Here is an 18,241-nt window from a genome sequence, read left to right on the forward strand (position 1 = left end):
GGACTAGAAGACCCCCCAAGATCCCTTCCAACTCTTTTTATGTTGTTCTAAGGCACCCAGCTGTGGGATGCAGAGAACCAGGAAGGGAACGCTGCCCTTAGCCAACATGGCGCCGCCGGCGCCGCCGCCCTGGATCGAGCGCCGACTGGCCGAGCCTGAACGGCCCCTTGAAGCTGCCCTGACTGAAGATGGCGGTGCCGCATCCGGGTCACGTGGGAGGCTGAGGCGCGCGCTCCACCCAGGCCTGGCCGCGTTTCCTCAGTGCGAGGCCGCCGCCGCTCCTGCCGGGCGATTGTGACGCCGCCGACGCCGCGCTTGGAGCCCCTCCGCCCGACCCGCAGAGCCCCCCGCTGCCGCGAGCCAGGAAGCGTCACGATGGGGAGGCCGCGGCCTAGCCGCCCGTCCGTCCTGCTGGCGCTGCTGCTGGTGCTGGGAGGCCGCGCAGGCCTCGGCGCCGCCTTCTACCTGCCCGGCTTGGCACCCGTCAGCTTCTGCGAGCCCTCGGACGCCAAGCAGGAGGGTCCCGCCGGATGCTTGGTGGGTCGCCGGGCGGGATAGGGAGGGGACGAGAGCGCTTTCCTGAGGGGCCGGGACTACACTTCCCAGCATCCTCCGCGCGGACCCCGGGGCCCTGGGAGTTGTAGTCCCACGAGAAGGGGCGCCTGGGTGGGGAAGCAGGGGGAGGCGGAGGAAGGGTCTGTGTGGGTACTGGATACGCTTCCTCCAGGCAGAACACGTGTCTTTTTGAGTTCACACGAGCCCGTCCCGGCCATCCAGGGAAGCCTTGAAGCGCGGGTGGGGGTGGCGAAATTCTAGGTCTAATTAGTCTAATTTAATTAGGCTGATGTCTTTGGAGGGGTGGCCGTTGTCCCCATGAAGGCTTTCCGCCCCCCCTCCCATTAGTTGGCACGTGAGAAATCAGAGGGACATACCTGCAAAATGTCAGTCTTTTTTGAATTTTGTGCAAGATGCAACAACTAGATTTTGTGCAAGATGCAACAACTCTCTCCCCCCCCCCAAACTACTGGTGAGCGAAAGTATTAGAATTCTTCCGTGTTCTTCTTTGTATTCAAGAAAACTTAGGGTGTTGCATTCGTGTGTTGCCAACTATTTAAACCATGTTTCTTTTTATCCTAGCCCAAAATTGAGTTGTTTGTAAACAGGCTGGACTCGGTTGAATCTGTTTTACCATATGAATACGATGCGTAAGTACATCTTGCGTAGTGAAAGGGGCTGGGCTGGGTATGGCTGTTTTAGCATATGCATTACTGAGAAAAGGGTCACACTCCTAGCTATTATCACGTTAAGAGTAAAACCTCTCTTTTTTCTCCTTGAATAGTTTTGATTTTTGCAAAGACCAGATGGAAGAGAGACCTTCAGAAAACCTCGGACAAGTTCTGTTTGGCGAGAGAATAGCCTCTTCCCCCTACGAGGTGATCGCAGACTTCCAAATGCTCGGGAGAAGCTTCTTTTGGGTTGTGAGGTTCTTCTGTTGCCTGCTTGTCCCTGCTTGACAAAAGTTCACGGAAATCATTTGGGGACACACATGCAGAATTGCTGTTAGAGGGACGTGTTTGTGCAGAACATAAAGGACTATTTAGAAATTGTACGCAGCCCAGTTTCTTTCTGAATAGAGCTGACTATTGGTCAGCTGAAAAGGATTTCCAGAGGCAGGCTGGAAAGAAGATAGAATTATTGCAGAATCACTGTTGCTCCTATGTGGCTTTCCCAAGGGCATATTGCTGGCGGCGGCTGCTATTGCTGGAAATAAAAAACTCATTGATAAATTTGTGTGGCAGAGGGGAAATGATAGTGTCTTGAATTTCCCAGCTTTCTTGATTTCCAGCTTTTAGTTCATTTGTCATTGATTTTATGAGGACAAGAACCTTGCCTGCTATCCCTTCTAAGCAATATATTGTGTGTGTGTGTGTGTGAGAGAGAGAGGGAGGGAGGGAGGGAGGGAGGGAGGGAGAAAAAGAGAGAGGGAGGAAGAGAAAGAGGAAGAAAGTAAGGAAGCACTGAGCAGAAAATAAAATCCTGGGAAATTTTTAGATAAGGAAGTATTAAATGACCCCTTTTAACCTCTGGCTGGACAAAATGGTTATTGCAAAACCACAATCCTGAATGAGTGCCAGCTGAATCGTTTTAATGGTATGGATCAAAACATTTAGATCTCTTTTGTCTTTATGCCAGTTTACATTTAAAAAAGATGAAGAGTGCAAGAAAGTGTGCGTAAAATCTTACGACCCACAGAAGCCAGAAGACAAAAATAATCTGGATTTTTTGAAGAAGGGAATGCAGTTGAATTATCAGCATCACTGGTGAGGAGAACATGTTCCCTAAAAATCACTGATCTGTGTAGGGAAAAATTAAGTGTTGTCCAGCCATGTTCTAAAGATAGAAAGGAAAAAATAATGGAAGAAGTACTCTTAGTCTTCTCACCAGAGTGTAAATAAGTACAAATTTCTGCAGAATATGTTAAAAGCCTATAAACTCCATTCTAATTATAAATATAGAATAATCTGAATGTTTTTTTTAATTCAGGATTATAGATAACATGCCTGTGACTTGGTGCTACGATGTAGAAGATAGCCTTAAATACTGTAATCCTGGATTTCCAATTGGGTGTTATATTGCATCAGATGGCCGGATAAAAGATTTCTGCATAATGAGTGTAAGTGATCAAGGGTATATTTCTCCTAAATTGATTCGAAGAACAATAAAAAATGGTGCAGTGGGCTCGTGCATGGTTTGGGCTTAGAATCCTAGCAAATTCTAGTTTATTCAGTAATTGCAATGAAAGTCTATATCAGGACTGTGCAAACTCGGCAACTTTAAGACCTGTGGACTTCAACTCCCAGAATTCCCCAGCCAACCATGTGACTGAACTAGCAACTTGTGTGGTTCGCAATTCCTCCTAGCAGATTTTCAAGGTGCTATTGTTGATGCCACAACGAGGTATAGTATGTTAGCCAGATGTTTACCAAGATCCCATGTTGGGGACTGAAATTTATATGCGTGCTGGCTGGGGAATTCTGGGAGTTGAAGTTTACACATCTTAAAAAGGTCAAGGTTGAAAAAGGCTGCCCTAGGTTGAATTCATTTCAGAAAACAATCATTCAGTGCTGGGCATTTTGGCAATATTGTGGTGCAGTTCTTTACCCAACAAATGTGCATGCTGAAATGCAGCTTTTAAAAGCATATTTACAAATTCCATGGGGAAGGAAGGCATACAATATTCAAAAGTGGATTGGAGCATGGATTTTTATTCAGTTTTTTCACAGTAAATTCATACAGATACATGGATGAATGAGCTATTGAAAGCTCATATGAGTCCCAAATAGTCTGTTCGGTCCATCTTTGGTTGATCCAATTCTTTGTTCCTTAGAAATGGGTTCCATCTGGAAAAATGGTTGGAAATTTCTGTAATCCTTAGTGTTTGTAAATCAGCAAATTTTTTGTGTATCTGGATCAGTTCCTTTGTTTATAACGTAAATCTGATACGGCCAAAAGCATTGGCTGTGCCTGTTGCTATCTTCCCTTCCAGTTTTAGGAGTATTTAATGGTATCTTAATATCTTTCAGGCTGAGTTCAACAAGAAGAACACTTTCTATCTCTTCAATCACGTAGACATTACAATCACCTACCATAGTGGAAAAGATGAGAATTGGCCCGGAGCAAGGCTAGTTGCAGCTCAGCTGGAACCCAAAAGGTAAACTGCTCACTTGCTAATTGTAATAGCTATCACTTTGGAAGCACTAAATAGTGGCGGTAACTCTGTTTGGTTCTCTGGCATAATTAATAGGAGTGCTACCAACCCCTTAGAATACCACTTAGAAGTTTCCAGTAGTCTAACATTTACCAGACCTGGGAGAAACTGCCAGTGTCCCTCAGCTGTTTCCAAGCAGGGGAAGCTGAAACTCCAAAATGCTCTGTTAAGGAATAGGAGTAGCAAACTTTTTGTCAGTTTTGTGGAAAAATAAAACTTTTGACAAGATTGATGGTGACTAAGATGATGCTGGTTAACGATGGACGGCTCTTTCTGTTCTACACTGGCATTTGATTTTATGACTTTTTTTTGTCTTCTGATACATTATTTATTTGATGGGACGGCATCCAGACTGTCTTGACGGCTTACATGACAGTGAAAAGGAAAATAATTTCACAGGGACAATATAAATGCAAAGCAAAAAACGGGGAAGAGAAACAACAGATAATAATTTTGTATATCATCATCTCTGTTGTGAGCTGCCACACATCTGGTAGAGTGCAGTGGGCAGAAATTGTTTTTATTTATTCAGTGTGTGGTCCAAAGGCTGCCCTGTCTTTTATCCCTAGCGCTGAGAAGCCAAGAAGGCTCTCTTGTAATAAATAGAGAAGAGGTTATATGAGAAACTGACTTACATTGGCTGGTTTTTTTCTCCCAGGCTATGATCGGTTGATTGATCGATTAATTAAGTCTTAGTGGCTGGGTGTTTAGAGCATGCCAACCACTCAACTTTCTAAAATGACAGTAGTATCATTCGTTCTGTATTGGGGCAAAGAAACTTCAGAAAAGGCACTTTCTTAAAAAAAATTGGCAGTGACCCATTTTCTTCCAACCGGAAACCCTCCAGAGTGTGTGTTTTGCAGGCCAGGCCTCACTTCTGATTGATTGATTGATTGATTGATTGATTGAAAGCCTCTAAGGGTGGTGGCAAGTGAAACCGATCAGCGTTCCTGACCTTAACCAGTGACCCTTGAAGTTCGGGTAATACAGAGATCGTGGTTTGCTTGATTTATTTATGTAGTCAATTTATCGAGCCGTCCTTGCAGGAACAAAGTCAGGCAGTGCACAATTACTCTTTGTGTGTGTGATTGCGTGCTCCACAAGAGGGCGGAGTAGGCACGGTCAAGTCCTTTGAACGGCTTTCCTGGTGGCTGATCCGCCTGTCTGTCCTTTCTTTGCTGGAGGAAGCTACAAAAAAAAACCTCTGTATGTTAAACATATATTATACAAAATAGTCCTAGATCTTAAGTAGAGCTTTTGATTTTTAAAAATTGGAACGCATTTGAAGGAAGTGTCTCTAGATCATTCTAGAAATATGTATGTATTTATTTATCTTTGCAGTTACAAGCATACAGATATAAATAATTTATCCTGTAAGGGTCCCCCTATGGAAATTCCTGCAGAATTTAATAGCAAACTGGACGTGATCTATACCTACTCTGTGAAATTTGAAGTAAGTATAACTTCTCTATGTACAACCACATCTATTTCAATGATTCAGATTTTCATATCTCGATGGTTAATGGACTAATAACATACACTGGACCTTACAATACGTTTTTTTTATAATGTGTGTGTGTGTGTGTATGTATTTAAAATATTGTGCTAAATGTAAACAGTATTGCCAAAAGGCACACCCTACAGAGATTGTTCTTATTTTCTTAAATATACTTCCCATAATTGAATTATGCATTATGTATTGCACAATCCTTCCAGTGCCCTCACGCATAAGAATTGTGCATTTCTCCTCCATTATTTTTGGCAATTCTTCTCAAATGCCATTATACCACTTCTCGAAAACTTTAAACCGCTTTCCCCCCCCCCTCCAACTGCCCATCGTATGTCAACACGAAGCCAAGGTTGAGGGTTTATCTTAAGAGATCAGGGAAGTGGTTTGTTACCATCTGCGTACAGATCCTGTTTGTCCTGACCTGCTGTGGGGAAATGGCACCCTGTTCCACGGGGGTCACCGCAGCAGGGACGACCTGACATTTGAAGCCTTGCAGTCGCAAGAACGAAGGTTGTTGTAAAGTTTGTCCTTCGGGAAGCGACATCTGTGATTCAGCTCCCATTTTTCCTCTCTCCCCCCCCCCCTGTGCAGGAGAACAACAATATAAAATGGGCTTCCCGGTGGGACTATATCTTGAAATCCATGCCTCACACCAACATCCAGTGGTTCAGGTAAGGGAACGTGGACTTCTGAAATGAATGCCTGCCTACGGTGAATGCTCCAACGCTGGAAGTCTTTAAGAAGAGACTGGACAGCCATTTGTCTGAAATGGTATAGGGCTTCCTGCCTGAGCAGGGGCTTGGACTAGATGACCTCCAAGGTCCCTTCCAACTTTATTATTATTATTATTATTATTATTATTATTATTATTATTATTATTATTATTATTATTATTATTATTATTATTATTATTATTATTGGAGTGAGGAGGAGCTCACCCTGTTTTTTATACAGGCAGTCCTCAATTTACAACCTCGACCGTTCAAAGTTACAAGAGCCCTGAAAAAAGTGGCTGTTTTCCACACTTACGACCATTGCAGCATCGCCACAGTCACGTGATCAAAATACAGACGCTTGGCAACTGGCTTGTACTTAACGACGGTTGCAGCGTCCCCTTTTGCAACCTTCTGACAAGCAAAGTCAACGGGGGAAAGCCAGATTCAGTTAACAACCATACTACTAGCTTAACAACTGCAGCAATTCACTTAGCAACTGTGGCAAGAAAGGTCATAAAATGAGGCAACCGCCCCCAAGAAAGGTCTCACTTAACGACAGAAATCTTGGGCTGAACTGGGGCCATAAGCCGAGGGCTGCCTGTATTTATTTGAGGAATTCTAGTGAAAAATATCTCTTTAAGGCAGGGAACTTTTCCTGTTTTTCTTTTGTGGAGCCTCAGCCCAGTTGTCCCTCTTGGGAACAGCTCTTGAGTGTTCAGTTTCACTCAAGAATGCGCCTTTTGAAGAAAATATACTTGCCTTTATTGTTCTTTCTTTACGAGATGTTCTGAGATGTGATAGTTGACCAGCATTCTTTAAAAACACACACACACACACACACACACACACACACACAAACCCACGCTGCCACGTGACTTGCTTAGGAATGTCCTCTCTCTTGCTATTGAAGATGAAATACAGCTAATGGGGGGGTGGTGGTGGAAGTAGAATCTTCTTACCTGCTTTGACTCTGCTTTGAAGGTAAATATGTACAAAATCACTCAGGTGGACTACCAATTCTTTAAAAACCTTAAAAATGCTATTGATGGATTTGAAACGAAGACGGATTCCTCCCCCCCCCCCAAAAAAACCTGGCATCTCGAGTTTATCAGACTCCCCAAAGAATTTCAGTCGCCCTGAAAATCGTGGTCCCGGTTTGGGTTTTTTTTCATCATGTGGTTGTCCTCTCGGTTTTGCAGGTAGTCCTCTAGTTAGGACCACGGTTGGGATTGGAATTTCCGTCGCTAAGCAAGGCGGTGGTTGTTGAGTGAGCCGCAGCCAATTTTACAGCCCTTTTCTGCCACGATGATGGTGAAGTGAATCGCTGCCGTTCTTAAGTGAGTCTCGCAGTCGTTAAGCGAATCCAGCTTCCCCCCCATTGACTTGGCTCGTTAGAAAGCAGCCGGGAAGATTGCAGCTGTGATCACATGACCCAGGGATGCTGCAACTGTCCTAAATACAAGCCAGTTGCCAAGCACCCCAATTTTGATCCCACGACTGGGTTGGGGATGCTGTGCGAGAATCATCTGGAGTCGACTTTTTCCAGTGCTGTTGTAACTTCGAACAATTGTCGTAAGTCGGGGACCCTCTGTACAATCGCTCCGATATTTTTATGACGCGTCCATCGTGAGCATTGAGTTCTCCTTGCTGTCTTTAAATCCTGCGCGGTGCCTGGACCTGGCTTGAAGTCTCTTTTCCTCTTTTAATTCGCAGCATCATGAATTCTCTCGTGATCGTCCTTTTCTTATCAGGGATGGTGGCCATGATTCTCCTAAGGACGCTTCATAAAGACATCGCAAGATACAACAAGATCGACTCTTCAGTGAGTAACTCTCAGAAAGAAAGAGAATTGACCTTTAATTTTGCAAAAATACATGGGTGAAATTAGAAGCTTGAGAACCTCGATGGATATTGGAAGGGGGCACCGCAGCCTCCATTAACCAAAAGGTTGGCTTCTTGTAATGAACTGAGAGAAGATAGAATATTTGACCTGGCTACAACTGTTGTTTGCATGCTCTTTCAGCTATCTGGCTTGTGCTCTGACCCTAAACCATGATTAAAGCCAGCTGATTGGGTTCACACAACCTGCTAAACTCAAACCAGCCTCGCTGCATACCCGATGTAAAATGTGTACAGTATTTCTAGAGCTGACATTCTGCTTGGTGAATCTCTTCCTTCTTTTTTTTTTAAAAAAATCTTTTCTTTCTTTCTCATTTGCTCAACTATTTGCTAGGAAGCCCCAGGTGGTCTGCTTGCGAAAACAGTTCCTGCGGCTGATTTAGTGAAGAACTGTTAAAACTGAAACCCAATAGTCCATATTTACTTAACTAATTAAAATGAAAGTCTGCAAAAAAAAAAAAAGTCGCCTTTCCATCAATTGTCATTTGGAGGTAATGAGTAGGCTTGTAGAAACCCTGCTTCCCTAAATTGAAGAGTGCCTGGCTTCATATGAAAGAAATCAAAAGCTCAGCTGTAGTTAACAGTTTGATTTCTTTCCTCCCTCCCTCCCTAGTACAGCCACATTTCCAGTGTTAGACTAGAGCATAGCTTCAAATTTCTAGGAAAAACAGAACAAATTTCCTTTTGCTCTTCTTTCTTACTGTATGAGAACTTTAATTTCTCTAACTATCCTTGTATCCTCCTCGGTGTCAGAAACCTCCTGAATTTCCTACCTTGGGGAACATCCGTCGTGATTCCTTACCATTGTTACAAAGCAAAAAAAAAAAAAAAATTCTTCAAATTTAGTTCTCTACCAAAAGAGCAGGTTTAGATTTCATCCCTGAACAGAAGATTGAATTTGATAACCAGTACTCTTTTCAACTCATAAAAGAAGATCTGAATGTGTCACTGGAGATTTTAAAGAAGAGATTGGATAGCCATTTGCCTATAATGGTATAGGGTCTCCTGCTTGAGCAGGGGGTTGGACTAGAAGACCTCCAAGGTCCTTTCCAATTCTGTTATTCTGTTACCTGCATATCAAGCAGGTAGGACACTTTGAAAACGTAGGTTCCGAAGTTACCTCTTTCTCTTGTGTCATTTATGTTCATGTCAGCACTACATACTTGCTATAAAAACACTCTGGTGAACCATCCTATTTCTGCTACCGTATTTCCCCCAAAATAAGACTGGATCTTCTATTAATTTTTGCTCCAAAAGAGCAAAATAGCCCTTATTTTCTGGTTAGGTCTTATTTTGGGGGAAATACGGTACTAAATGCATCCGTCTGGCTGATGATCTTAACTAGGGCTTATTTTGGGGGTAAGGCTTATATTACAAGCATCTGAAAAAATCATGCTAGGGCTTATTTTCCAGTTAGGTCTTATTTTGGGGGGAATAGGGTAGGAAGAGAGGAAAAATAATTTGGAAGAATCGAACTGGATCAGGATCAAGATGCATTGCTGGGAGAAAACCATTAGTAAGCCTCTCGTAGGGGTAGGGTCACTTCGCAGATAGCTGTGTGGGGGTAGGTGGCGTTTAGCATTTCGGCTTGAAATGGTGTTTTCCATCTAGTGAATAGAATTCTGTTGCTTTTAACGTGGGGAGAAAGCAGGAAAATATGACTCAGGCGCACCTTCAGATTTGAAATGATTTGGATAATAAAAGATAGAAATAAATAGGCTACATGCTGGTGTTTTACATAGCTTACCTTTTACCACAGTCGCTTGCATAGTATCCACAAACAGCGCGGCATTTGAGCCAAGTCTGTTAAACGCTTGTTTCTCGTTCCGAACATAAGTGAGCTTTAATAAATCTGCATTTTCTGTCATCCTCCCCCCCCCCCCTTCTCGGCTTGCCATTTGGGAGTTGTAAAATCGGCACATTAACGATGCTGATGAAATTAGGCCCTTTTTGTAGCAACCCCTCCTCCCCCCCCCCCAAGATAATCAGGCAGGAAAAGCGACTTTCACGTCTGGCGTGTGCTAATTCCCTGTTGCGTGGGGCTCGTCTAATCAAGATGTTTTTACAGGAAGATGCCCAGGAGGAGTTTGGGTGGAAGCTGGTCCACGGAGACGTGTTCAGGCCGCCCCGGAAAGGCATGCTACTCTCCGTCTTCTTAGGCCAAGGGACTCAGATTTTTATCATGACGTTCATTACTTTGTGTAAGTGTCACTTGATGGGTTAAAACAAGGGGTGTGGTTTTTTTTTTTGTTTTTTTTTGCAATGCTAGCAAAATGTTGGACGAGGATTAGTAGAGGGTGCCATCTGTGTGTGCCAGCCCAGTTAGATTAAACCAGTTTTTTCTCTCCTTTTAATGTCATTGTAATTCCTTGCATCTGCATGGAGTCGGGGCGACTGAATGGAGCTGAACGTTTACTAGCCAGACGCCCTTCCCGATGCCTACACGGAAGCTCGCAGCAGCCGTTTTCTCTTTGCACCCAGAGAGAGAGAGAGAGAGATCTGCCGCAAATATCAGAACTCTCAGCCCTCCTGATTGTGAGGCGAGCGCTCCACCTCCAGCCTACCCTGCCAGGCTGTGAGATTAAACCAAATAACAGAATCAAACAATAAACAATAATCAGAAATAACTGCCAAGTTGGTTGCTGAATCTTGAGAGAGTTTGGGCAATCTTACTCCAAAGCTCGGAATGAAAAAGTCAGTTTTAGGGAAGGCAGACTCTTAAGGCAGGGGTGTCCAACCTTGGCAACTTTAAAGGCTTGTGACTTCAACTCCCAGAATTCCCCAGCCAGGCTAGGGGAGCCCTTCTTGAAACCCTGAAGAATATTTTCCAATCAGTGCGGCTGACCTGAAGCATCCCAGACTCTTTCTTCGTTCTGTAAGGAAAAGGATGCCCGAACCCTGTGGAATCTCATTGATCCCAACACTGCCTTGTTTGTCTTCCTTCCAGTCCTGGCCTGCCTCGGTTTCCTTTCGCCAGCCAACCGAGGGGCTTTGATGACCTGCGCGGTGGTGCTCTGGGTTTTGCTGGGGACCCCAGCCGGCTACGTATCTGCTCGTATGTATAAAAGTAAGTATGGTGTGTGTGCGTTTTGGCAACAGCTGCAGAAGAGGCAGAGAATTGTGAGGGATGGATTCATTTCACATCCTTCCTTTCTTGGACTTCCTTGGCTAAACCTCGACAGGGTGTCCGACCTTGGCAACTTTTAAGACTTATGGACTTCAACTCCCAGAATTCCCCAGCCAGCCGTGCTGGCTGGGGAATTCTGGGAGTTGAAATCCACAAGTTTTAAAGTCGCCAAGGTCGGACAGCCCTGCTCTGCAGTTTGTGTCTCTGCTAGTGATCATCTCAGGTCTAATGAGGACAGAGGCTGCAATCACTCCATGAAGATCCCCCCCCCCCCCAAATGAGTCATCTTTGCAATAATTGTGTTCTCCCTTTTCAGGTTGCTTTAAAAATCGGAGAGGCTTAAAAAGCTGCCAGTGAGATGGCACAGAGAGATAAGGTTTAAAAACCTGGCTGGCATTAAGCTAATCAAACCTGCTTTTAATTTTCCAGAGATTATAAAGGATGAGTAATATAGAAATGATAAATGGTGCTGTTTCTCTTCTTTCTTAGCGTTTAGAGGAGAAAAATGGAAGACCAATGTGTTGCTGACGGCTCTCCTCTGCCCCGGGTTAGTAACCTCACCCCCTTTTTGATAAATAATTTGTCCTTGAACATGAGTTAGCAAGCATAAAGGCTTATGAACACGGTTGATTGATGGTTATCAAATTCAGCTGATTGCATGTGGCCATTGCAATGACTGCAGGGTGAATTACTGTCTGTGCATCTATATATTTGTTCTCATTCTTTTAAAAGTATGTTTAACTTTGTAGAAACCTAGCAGGTTGCCCTGTTAGTTTGCTCAGTATGAAAGCTGTACTTTTAAAATAAGGGATAGACGGGGAACTCATCCGATTTGCAGACGACACCAAGCTGGCAGGAATAGCCAACCCTCCAGAAGACAGGCTTAAGATACAGGAGGATCTGGACAGACTTGAACACTGGGCGCTATCTAACAAAATGAGATTCAGTGGTGAAAAAAGCAAGGTTCTTCATTTAGGCAAGAGAAACCAAATGCACAGGTACACTATAGGTGGTACCTGGCTCACTAGTAGTAACTTCATTGAACTGGCTGCCTCTCCAGCTAAGTTTTTGCTGGGGAAGAAGCCCGCCAGGCCATCAATTTGGCTGTAAAAATAGTTGTGGAATGAGTCCCAGGCAATCTCATAGTATCTTACATGATGGGTCACCAAAGCAGAAAGGTGGGATATAACTCAACTAAACGGTTGGCTATTTAAAACCCAAGAAAACATTATTTTTGGATAGCAGAAACCATCCTTTGTAGCCTGTATGTGGAGCGGATATATGTAGCTGGAGGAGTCCCAAACGGGCTTTTTGTTTCAAAAGACAACTGGACTTTCTTGGGTTTTTTTTCCCCTTGAAAACGTTTCACTTCTCATCCAAGAAGCTTCTTCAGTTCTTCTGAAGAACTGAACTAAAGAAGCTTCTTGGATGAGAAGCGGAAGGTTTTCAAGGAAACCCCCCCCTCCCAAGAAAGTCCAGTTGTCTTTTGGAAAAAGCACCTTTGAGACAACGTGACCTGGATGACGGAGACTCTCCATAGACATGCAGCTGGAGTAGGGTTTGTGGTGTTCACCCTGGTGGGTACCTGGACTGTTTTTTTCTGTGCCTGAGAATTCTCCGGATTCTCCCAAGATGCCCCTGACCTGAAACCTCAACACGTTGAGTTAACCCTGGTCTTCCTTGGGGTATCTTCTCCTTCTGCTCCCCCAGGATCGTCTTTGCCGACTTCTTCATTATGAATCTCATCCTCTGGGTGAAGGGATCCTCGGCGGCGATTCCTTTCGGGACCCTGGTGGCGATCTTAGCCATGTGGTTCGGAATATCTGTCCCGCTGACCTTCATTGGTGCCTATTTTGGGTTCAAGGATAAGGTAAGTGAGGAACAAAGCATGCAGTTTTAGTCTTTTGAGAACCCTCACTGAATTCTGGGAGAGCCTCTTGTCTATTTTCCCGAATTCAAAACAGCCACTGATTCGAATCCAGAGAATCTGGGAGGGATGTTTTTCTGCGTAGTCCTGGGCTACAAAATACAGCCCTATCTTTGGGTGAGGAAGTATTGCCACAACATCCATCTCCATCCTGCCTCCCCCTCCCCAGTTTTGGGAGGGTCCCAGGTGGGAAAAGCAGAAGAGAAATGTAGCAATGAAATCAGATCTCGAATTCCAGCCGATTATTCAGGGATTTTGCAATCATTTATAATCTTCAAAATCCCTGAATAATCGGCTGAATAAACTAGGGACTAGGATTACGTCTGGGGTGGGGGATTTTAAGCAAGGCATATTTTTCTTCCGTGTTAGGAATAGTTTCTTTCTGGGCTAGGCTGGAATAGTTTTATTTGCACTTCTTAAGAACAGATCAGTATTTTTTCCTTCTCCCCTCCCCTCATTTTCCCTGTGAGTTGCTTTTCAGTTTTTCTTAGTTAAAGTTGTCTAGGGCAGGGTGGGCAACTGTAGAGTTCACAGTCTGTGGACTTCAACTCCCAGAATTCCACTCTGGCTCAATTCTGGAAGTTGAAGTCCACAGGTTGTAAAGTTGTCCTAGTTGCCCATCGACTCCTTGAGGGTTTCTAACGTGGCACCGTTTAGATGGCTCAGACATCCATTTGCACCCCCCCACACACACATGTGTGTACACACACACATGCACATACACTAAGAATATTATCATTGCCAGACACGACAATTCATTAGGGCAGAGGGAAAGCCTGCTCTAATTAACCGCATGAATTACTTCCCTTAGCCCATTGAGCACCCCGTGCGAACGAACCAGATTCCTCGCCAGATCCCCGAACAATCCTTTTTCACCAAGCCTCTGCCGGGCATCGTCATGGGCGGCATCCTGCCCTTCGGGTGCATCTTCATCCAGCTCTTTTTCATCCTGAACAGCATTTGGTGAGAATTTCCCCCCCACCCCTTTTCCGTGCTCCAAATCTGTCACCCCCCTTAAGAAGCAGAATCGATGTGGTTATCGGCTGACCCAGGAGCCTTTTTCTTTTTCATCTCAGGTCTCACCAGATGTACTACATGTTTGGCTTCTTGTTCTTAGTCTTTATCATTCTCCTGATTACCTGTTCGGAGGCCACTGTCCTGCTGTGTTACTTTCACCTGTGTGCTGAGGTGAGCAGAGAAATTGGTTTGAGACCCAGATGAGTGTACTGATTGTTTACTTAATTGGTATCCTTTTGTTATTTTGAAAATATCTCAAGGTGGCAAACCTATCCAGCATATCTTCCTCCTATTTTCCCCAGAACAACAACTCTCTGAGGTGGGTTGGGCTGAGAGAGAGAAAGAGAGAGACTGGTCCATAGTCACCCAATTGGCTTTTGTACCTAAGGCAGGATTAGAACTCACCATCTCCTAGTGATTGGCCCAAAGTCACCCAGCCAGTTTTCATGGCTAAAGTGAGACTAGACCTCACAGTCTCCTGGTGTTTGGCCCAAAGTCACCCAGCCAGTTTTCGTGGCTGAGGCAGGACTGGAACTCGTGGTCTCCCACTTTCTAGCCCAGTGCCTTAACCACCAGACCAAACTGGCTCTCTGCACGGTTAGAGCAGGCCAGCGGTGGCTGGTAATTCCAGTGGCTTCTGCTGCTTCTGCACGAAGCTGCATAAGATGGATTCGTGGGGGTCTGAGCTGCCCACGGGTGAGGCTCCTTCGCTGGAATGAGAAGCTGGTGACACATTGTCTGCAACGCCAGGAGTCCCTTCCCCATAATAAGCATCTGGGGATCTGCAACTGTTTAAGAGTGGCAATAAAGGAAAATACTTTCACATGGTGGTAAAAGGCCAAGGGAAGGAAAACCAAAATGTTTTTCTATTTGCTGTTGCCAGCCCAAGAGCCTGTGACCGGTCCCGGTGCCCAACTGGCCTTCTCGGCATCCCGTCATTAAAAAAATGCATCTGCCAGCCAGATGGAGCATAAAAAGCAGGGCTTCTCCCCCCCCCCCCAAAAGTTGCTTTTCCAAGGATGTTTTTTGAGGTTTTTATGCCCAGCTAAACAACCCTATTAAAGTGTGGAGCCGACATACCAGTCCTAACTGCGTAGAGCAGGAATTAAAAAGGGTGGAGCATGATTGCTTCTCTCCCTGTCTGTTTTTGCAGAAGGGGAAAAAAAAAAAAGAATTCAAAGATTTAGGGAGGGGTGCAAGGATCAACTTGGAAATCGATTGATCAGAGGTTGGGTGACTTATATCCACCGTGACCAATAGATGCAAAATTCCACCGATATGCAGAGATCTGTAAGAGAGGCAGCAAAAGAGAGTTAGGTTTTCTGGGGGCAAATTTTGCAGACGTTCTCCCGATGTATCTGAGGACCACAAGCTAGTACAAGAAAGTCTACAAATAATTAGCTTCCTTTTCTGAGCCCTCGTTTTGCATCAGGCCGCAGTTGGTGCACTTTTTGAATTCTAATTAAAAACAACAGTCTCCTCCTGGCTCTAACATCAGGGGTGTTTTTTTCCTGCCTCGTACGTATTTGCTGTTCGTTCTTCAGCTTCTCTCGTTGTGTTCCTAGGATTATCACTGGTGGTGGCGATCATTCCTAACCAGCAGCTTCACCGCCGTTTACCTCTTCATCTACGCCATTCATTATTTCTTCTCAAAACTCCAGATTACTGGTATTGCTAGCACCATCCTCTACTTTGGGTACACTATGATCATGGTCTTGATTTTCTTCCTGTTCACAGGTGAGTCCATCCTGACACACTGAAGCCACTCCTGTTGGCAAAACCTAACGATAGCAAGAGAGAGTTTGCTCCGTCTGGTTCCCATATTTAAGCAAGATTTGTGTATTGCTTTCTTTGGTTTTTGCACTCAAGGAAACAAAACCCCACTTGGAATCCAGGGCGTAAATTGCTTAAAAATCCGGGATCAGACGCACGGATGTCTTTCCAGATTGGCTGCAATTAGAGAAGCAGCTTCTAGTAAATATGTTTCTCAGAAATGAGGATTTCTCTTTGTTGAGACCAGTCCCTGGAGGGCTCTGCTATTTGCATCTCCAGGATAACTTCTGAGATGATTGTGCAACGCCTTGGGGGCACATCTTCCTCTGATTAATGTTCTATATAATAATCACTTTTCCCAGACTGCAGAGGAAAAATTAGGTGCTTAACCGAGCTGCAGTTTTCTCCTCTTCCTTAAATAGCTAACATCTGGAGAAGCTGGTTAATTCATCCCTTCTACAGGTAGTCCCCAGTTTATGACACACAGTTGAAGTCCACACCTCTCAAAGTGGCCAGGTTTGATCCAACTGTACCTCCTACAGGCAGTCCTCGGCTTAGGACCACACTTGAGCCCCAAAATGTATGTTGCTGAGCGAGACATTTGTTAAGTGAGATTTGCCCCATTTTGCGACATCTGAATTTTGATCCCGCAACCATCGGGATGCTGCAACGGTCATAACGTGTGAAAAATGGTCCTAAGTCGCTTTTTTCAGCGCCGTTGCAACTTTGAACGGTCACTAAATGAATTGTTGTAAGTGGAGGGCTGTCTGTATTTACATAACCTTGTGCATTTGGGCTAAGAACGAAGCTTTCTTAGTCAAGTGATCACTTCGGGGGGGGGGGAGAATCCAGAGTCAAATGACGTATCTCTGTTGTCTGTGTTGGCGGAGAAGAGTTGAAGATTTAACCCTCCTCATGTCTTTCTTTCTAAAAGGATTTTATTCTTGTTTTGCAGGAACAATTGGGTTCTTTGCTTGCTTCTGGTTTGTTAGTAAGATTTACAGTGTCGTGAAAGTAGACTGAAGAATCCCGGTCTGGCTTTTGAACACACTTCTTGAGTTGCCGGAGACTCACACATTAACCATGTACAAAAGAACAAAACCATTTCATCTTAAAATAGTTAAGATTCCCCAGAGCTTCTATCTCGGCCCCAAAAGGCAGGTTTTAAATGGGACGGACGTAAGTGTGGACCCTTCTGAAAAACTGTCATTTTTTCCAAACACTCCATCCAGAGAGATTTGGTGGTGGTTGTTGTTGTTGGTTTGCTTGAAAAAGAGCAACACTGATTTAATAGCAAAACCCAAACGCATTATGTTTCGACGCTCGGCTCCCCCGGTGGAGAATTCTCTAAATCTTTGATTTCTACATGGTTAACTGATTATTCCGTCACAGAAGAGGGCTGTCCGGTAAAACAAGTGACTTTTAAAATCAGTTCTGGATCTCTTTCACAGTTGGTTGTCACCTGATTCAAGAATACAATACTATTAAATGTCTACTGCAGATTTCTGAGGGGTGGGAGGAAAAACCGAGAGTTCCTCTGTTTTAAATAAAACAACCCAATTCCAGCAGGCTGGCGTGTTTCTGTTTCGTCCATGTGTAAAATGTAACCACAGAAATGGATGAAAAACTAGATTTATGTCTTGTGTTGAGACACATCTTGTTATTTTTTTTTTAAATACGTCACGGTTGGTTTTATTCATGCCTTACAAACCATAATTCTAAGTGTCTGGGGTGCTTGTTATTTGGCCAGAGCGAAATGGCTTACAAAATTATGAATTCTGATGCTATTCACCAATCTGAAGTTTATTCATTAAGCCAGGGCCAAACTAATTATAGCTATACACAATGTATGGAGAGAACTAACTCTTTTGCCACTGGTGATTTTTCTGTTAATTATTTTTGTCATGGAATTTGGTGCTGCATTCTTTGGTGGGCTTAATTAATCGTAGTGTAGACATTTGACTGTTTTATATACTATGATAAACTGAGAATTTGGAGGAGGATTTCATTGTCCTCTGCAGAATTTGGTGCCTCAAAACACAACTGTTGATTAGGGCTGATGGTGTAAAATTGACCATCTCCAACCTGGTACCATGTATTTGGACTACAGTTCCCAGAATGCTGTGGCCATGACCAAAAGGGACACCAACTCAGTTGGGGGCTACCAGGTTGGAGAAGAGATAACCTAAAATGGTCTCAGAGGCAAGGATGGTCATCCCATCTGAGCAGGGAGAATTCACTTATTGTCCCGTCTTCCCAGGAATGGCAGATTTTCTGATCAAACAAGACTCATCCCTTCAACATCTAGAACTCCTGGCTGTTGGAAACCGAAGACAGGTAGACCTTGACTTACAACCGCAGTTGTTAAAAATTTGATCCTATTTTACGCTCCTTACTTCCCACGGCTGTTGAGTCGCTGCAGTTGATAAATTTGTAACACGGGTTGTTAAGTGCATCCAGCTTCCCCCATAGACTTTGCTTGTCAGAAAGTGGCAAAAGGGGA

At 44.2% G+C, this 18,241-nt stretch overlaps 1 protein-coding gene across 1 annotated transcript; it reads left to right on the plus strand.

Moving 5' to 3' along the window:
• Positions 1-375: 375 nt before the first annotated feature.
• On the plus strand, positions 376-17,295 carry LOC107303227 (transmembrane 9 superfamily member 2). Its single transcript, XM_015832429.1, has 17 exons — positions 376-537; positions 1,138-1,205; positions 1,340-1,433; positions 2,194-2,321; positions 2,545-2,674; positions 3,585-3,712; positions 5,111-5,222; positions 5,871-5,950; positions 7,709-7,817; positions 9,963-10,095; positions 10,842-10,961; positions 11,511-11,568; positions 12,732-12,891; positions 13,760-13,911; positions 14,025-14,136; positions 15,531-15,702; positions 16,694-17,295. Exons 1-17 carry the CDS (start codon positions 376-378, stop codon positions 16,759-16,761), a joined length of 1,986 nt encoding a protein of 661 aa, XP_015687915.1. The 3' UTR covers positions 16,762-17,295.
• The last annotated feature ends 946 nt before the right edge of the window (positions 17,296-18,241 follow it).

The sequence above is a fragment of the Protobothrops mucrosquamatus genome, unplaced genomic scaffold, assembly GCF_001527695.2.
Source record: "Protobothrops mucrosquamatus isolate PMUCROS unplaced genomic scaffold, P.Mucros_1.0 scaffold4, whole genome shotgun sequence".
Classification (NCBI taxonomy): domain Eukaryota; kingdom Metazoa; phylum Chordata; class Lepidosauria; order Squamata; family Viperidae; genus Protobothrops; species Protobothrops mucrosquamatus.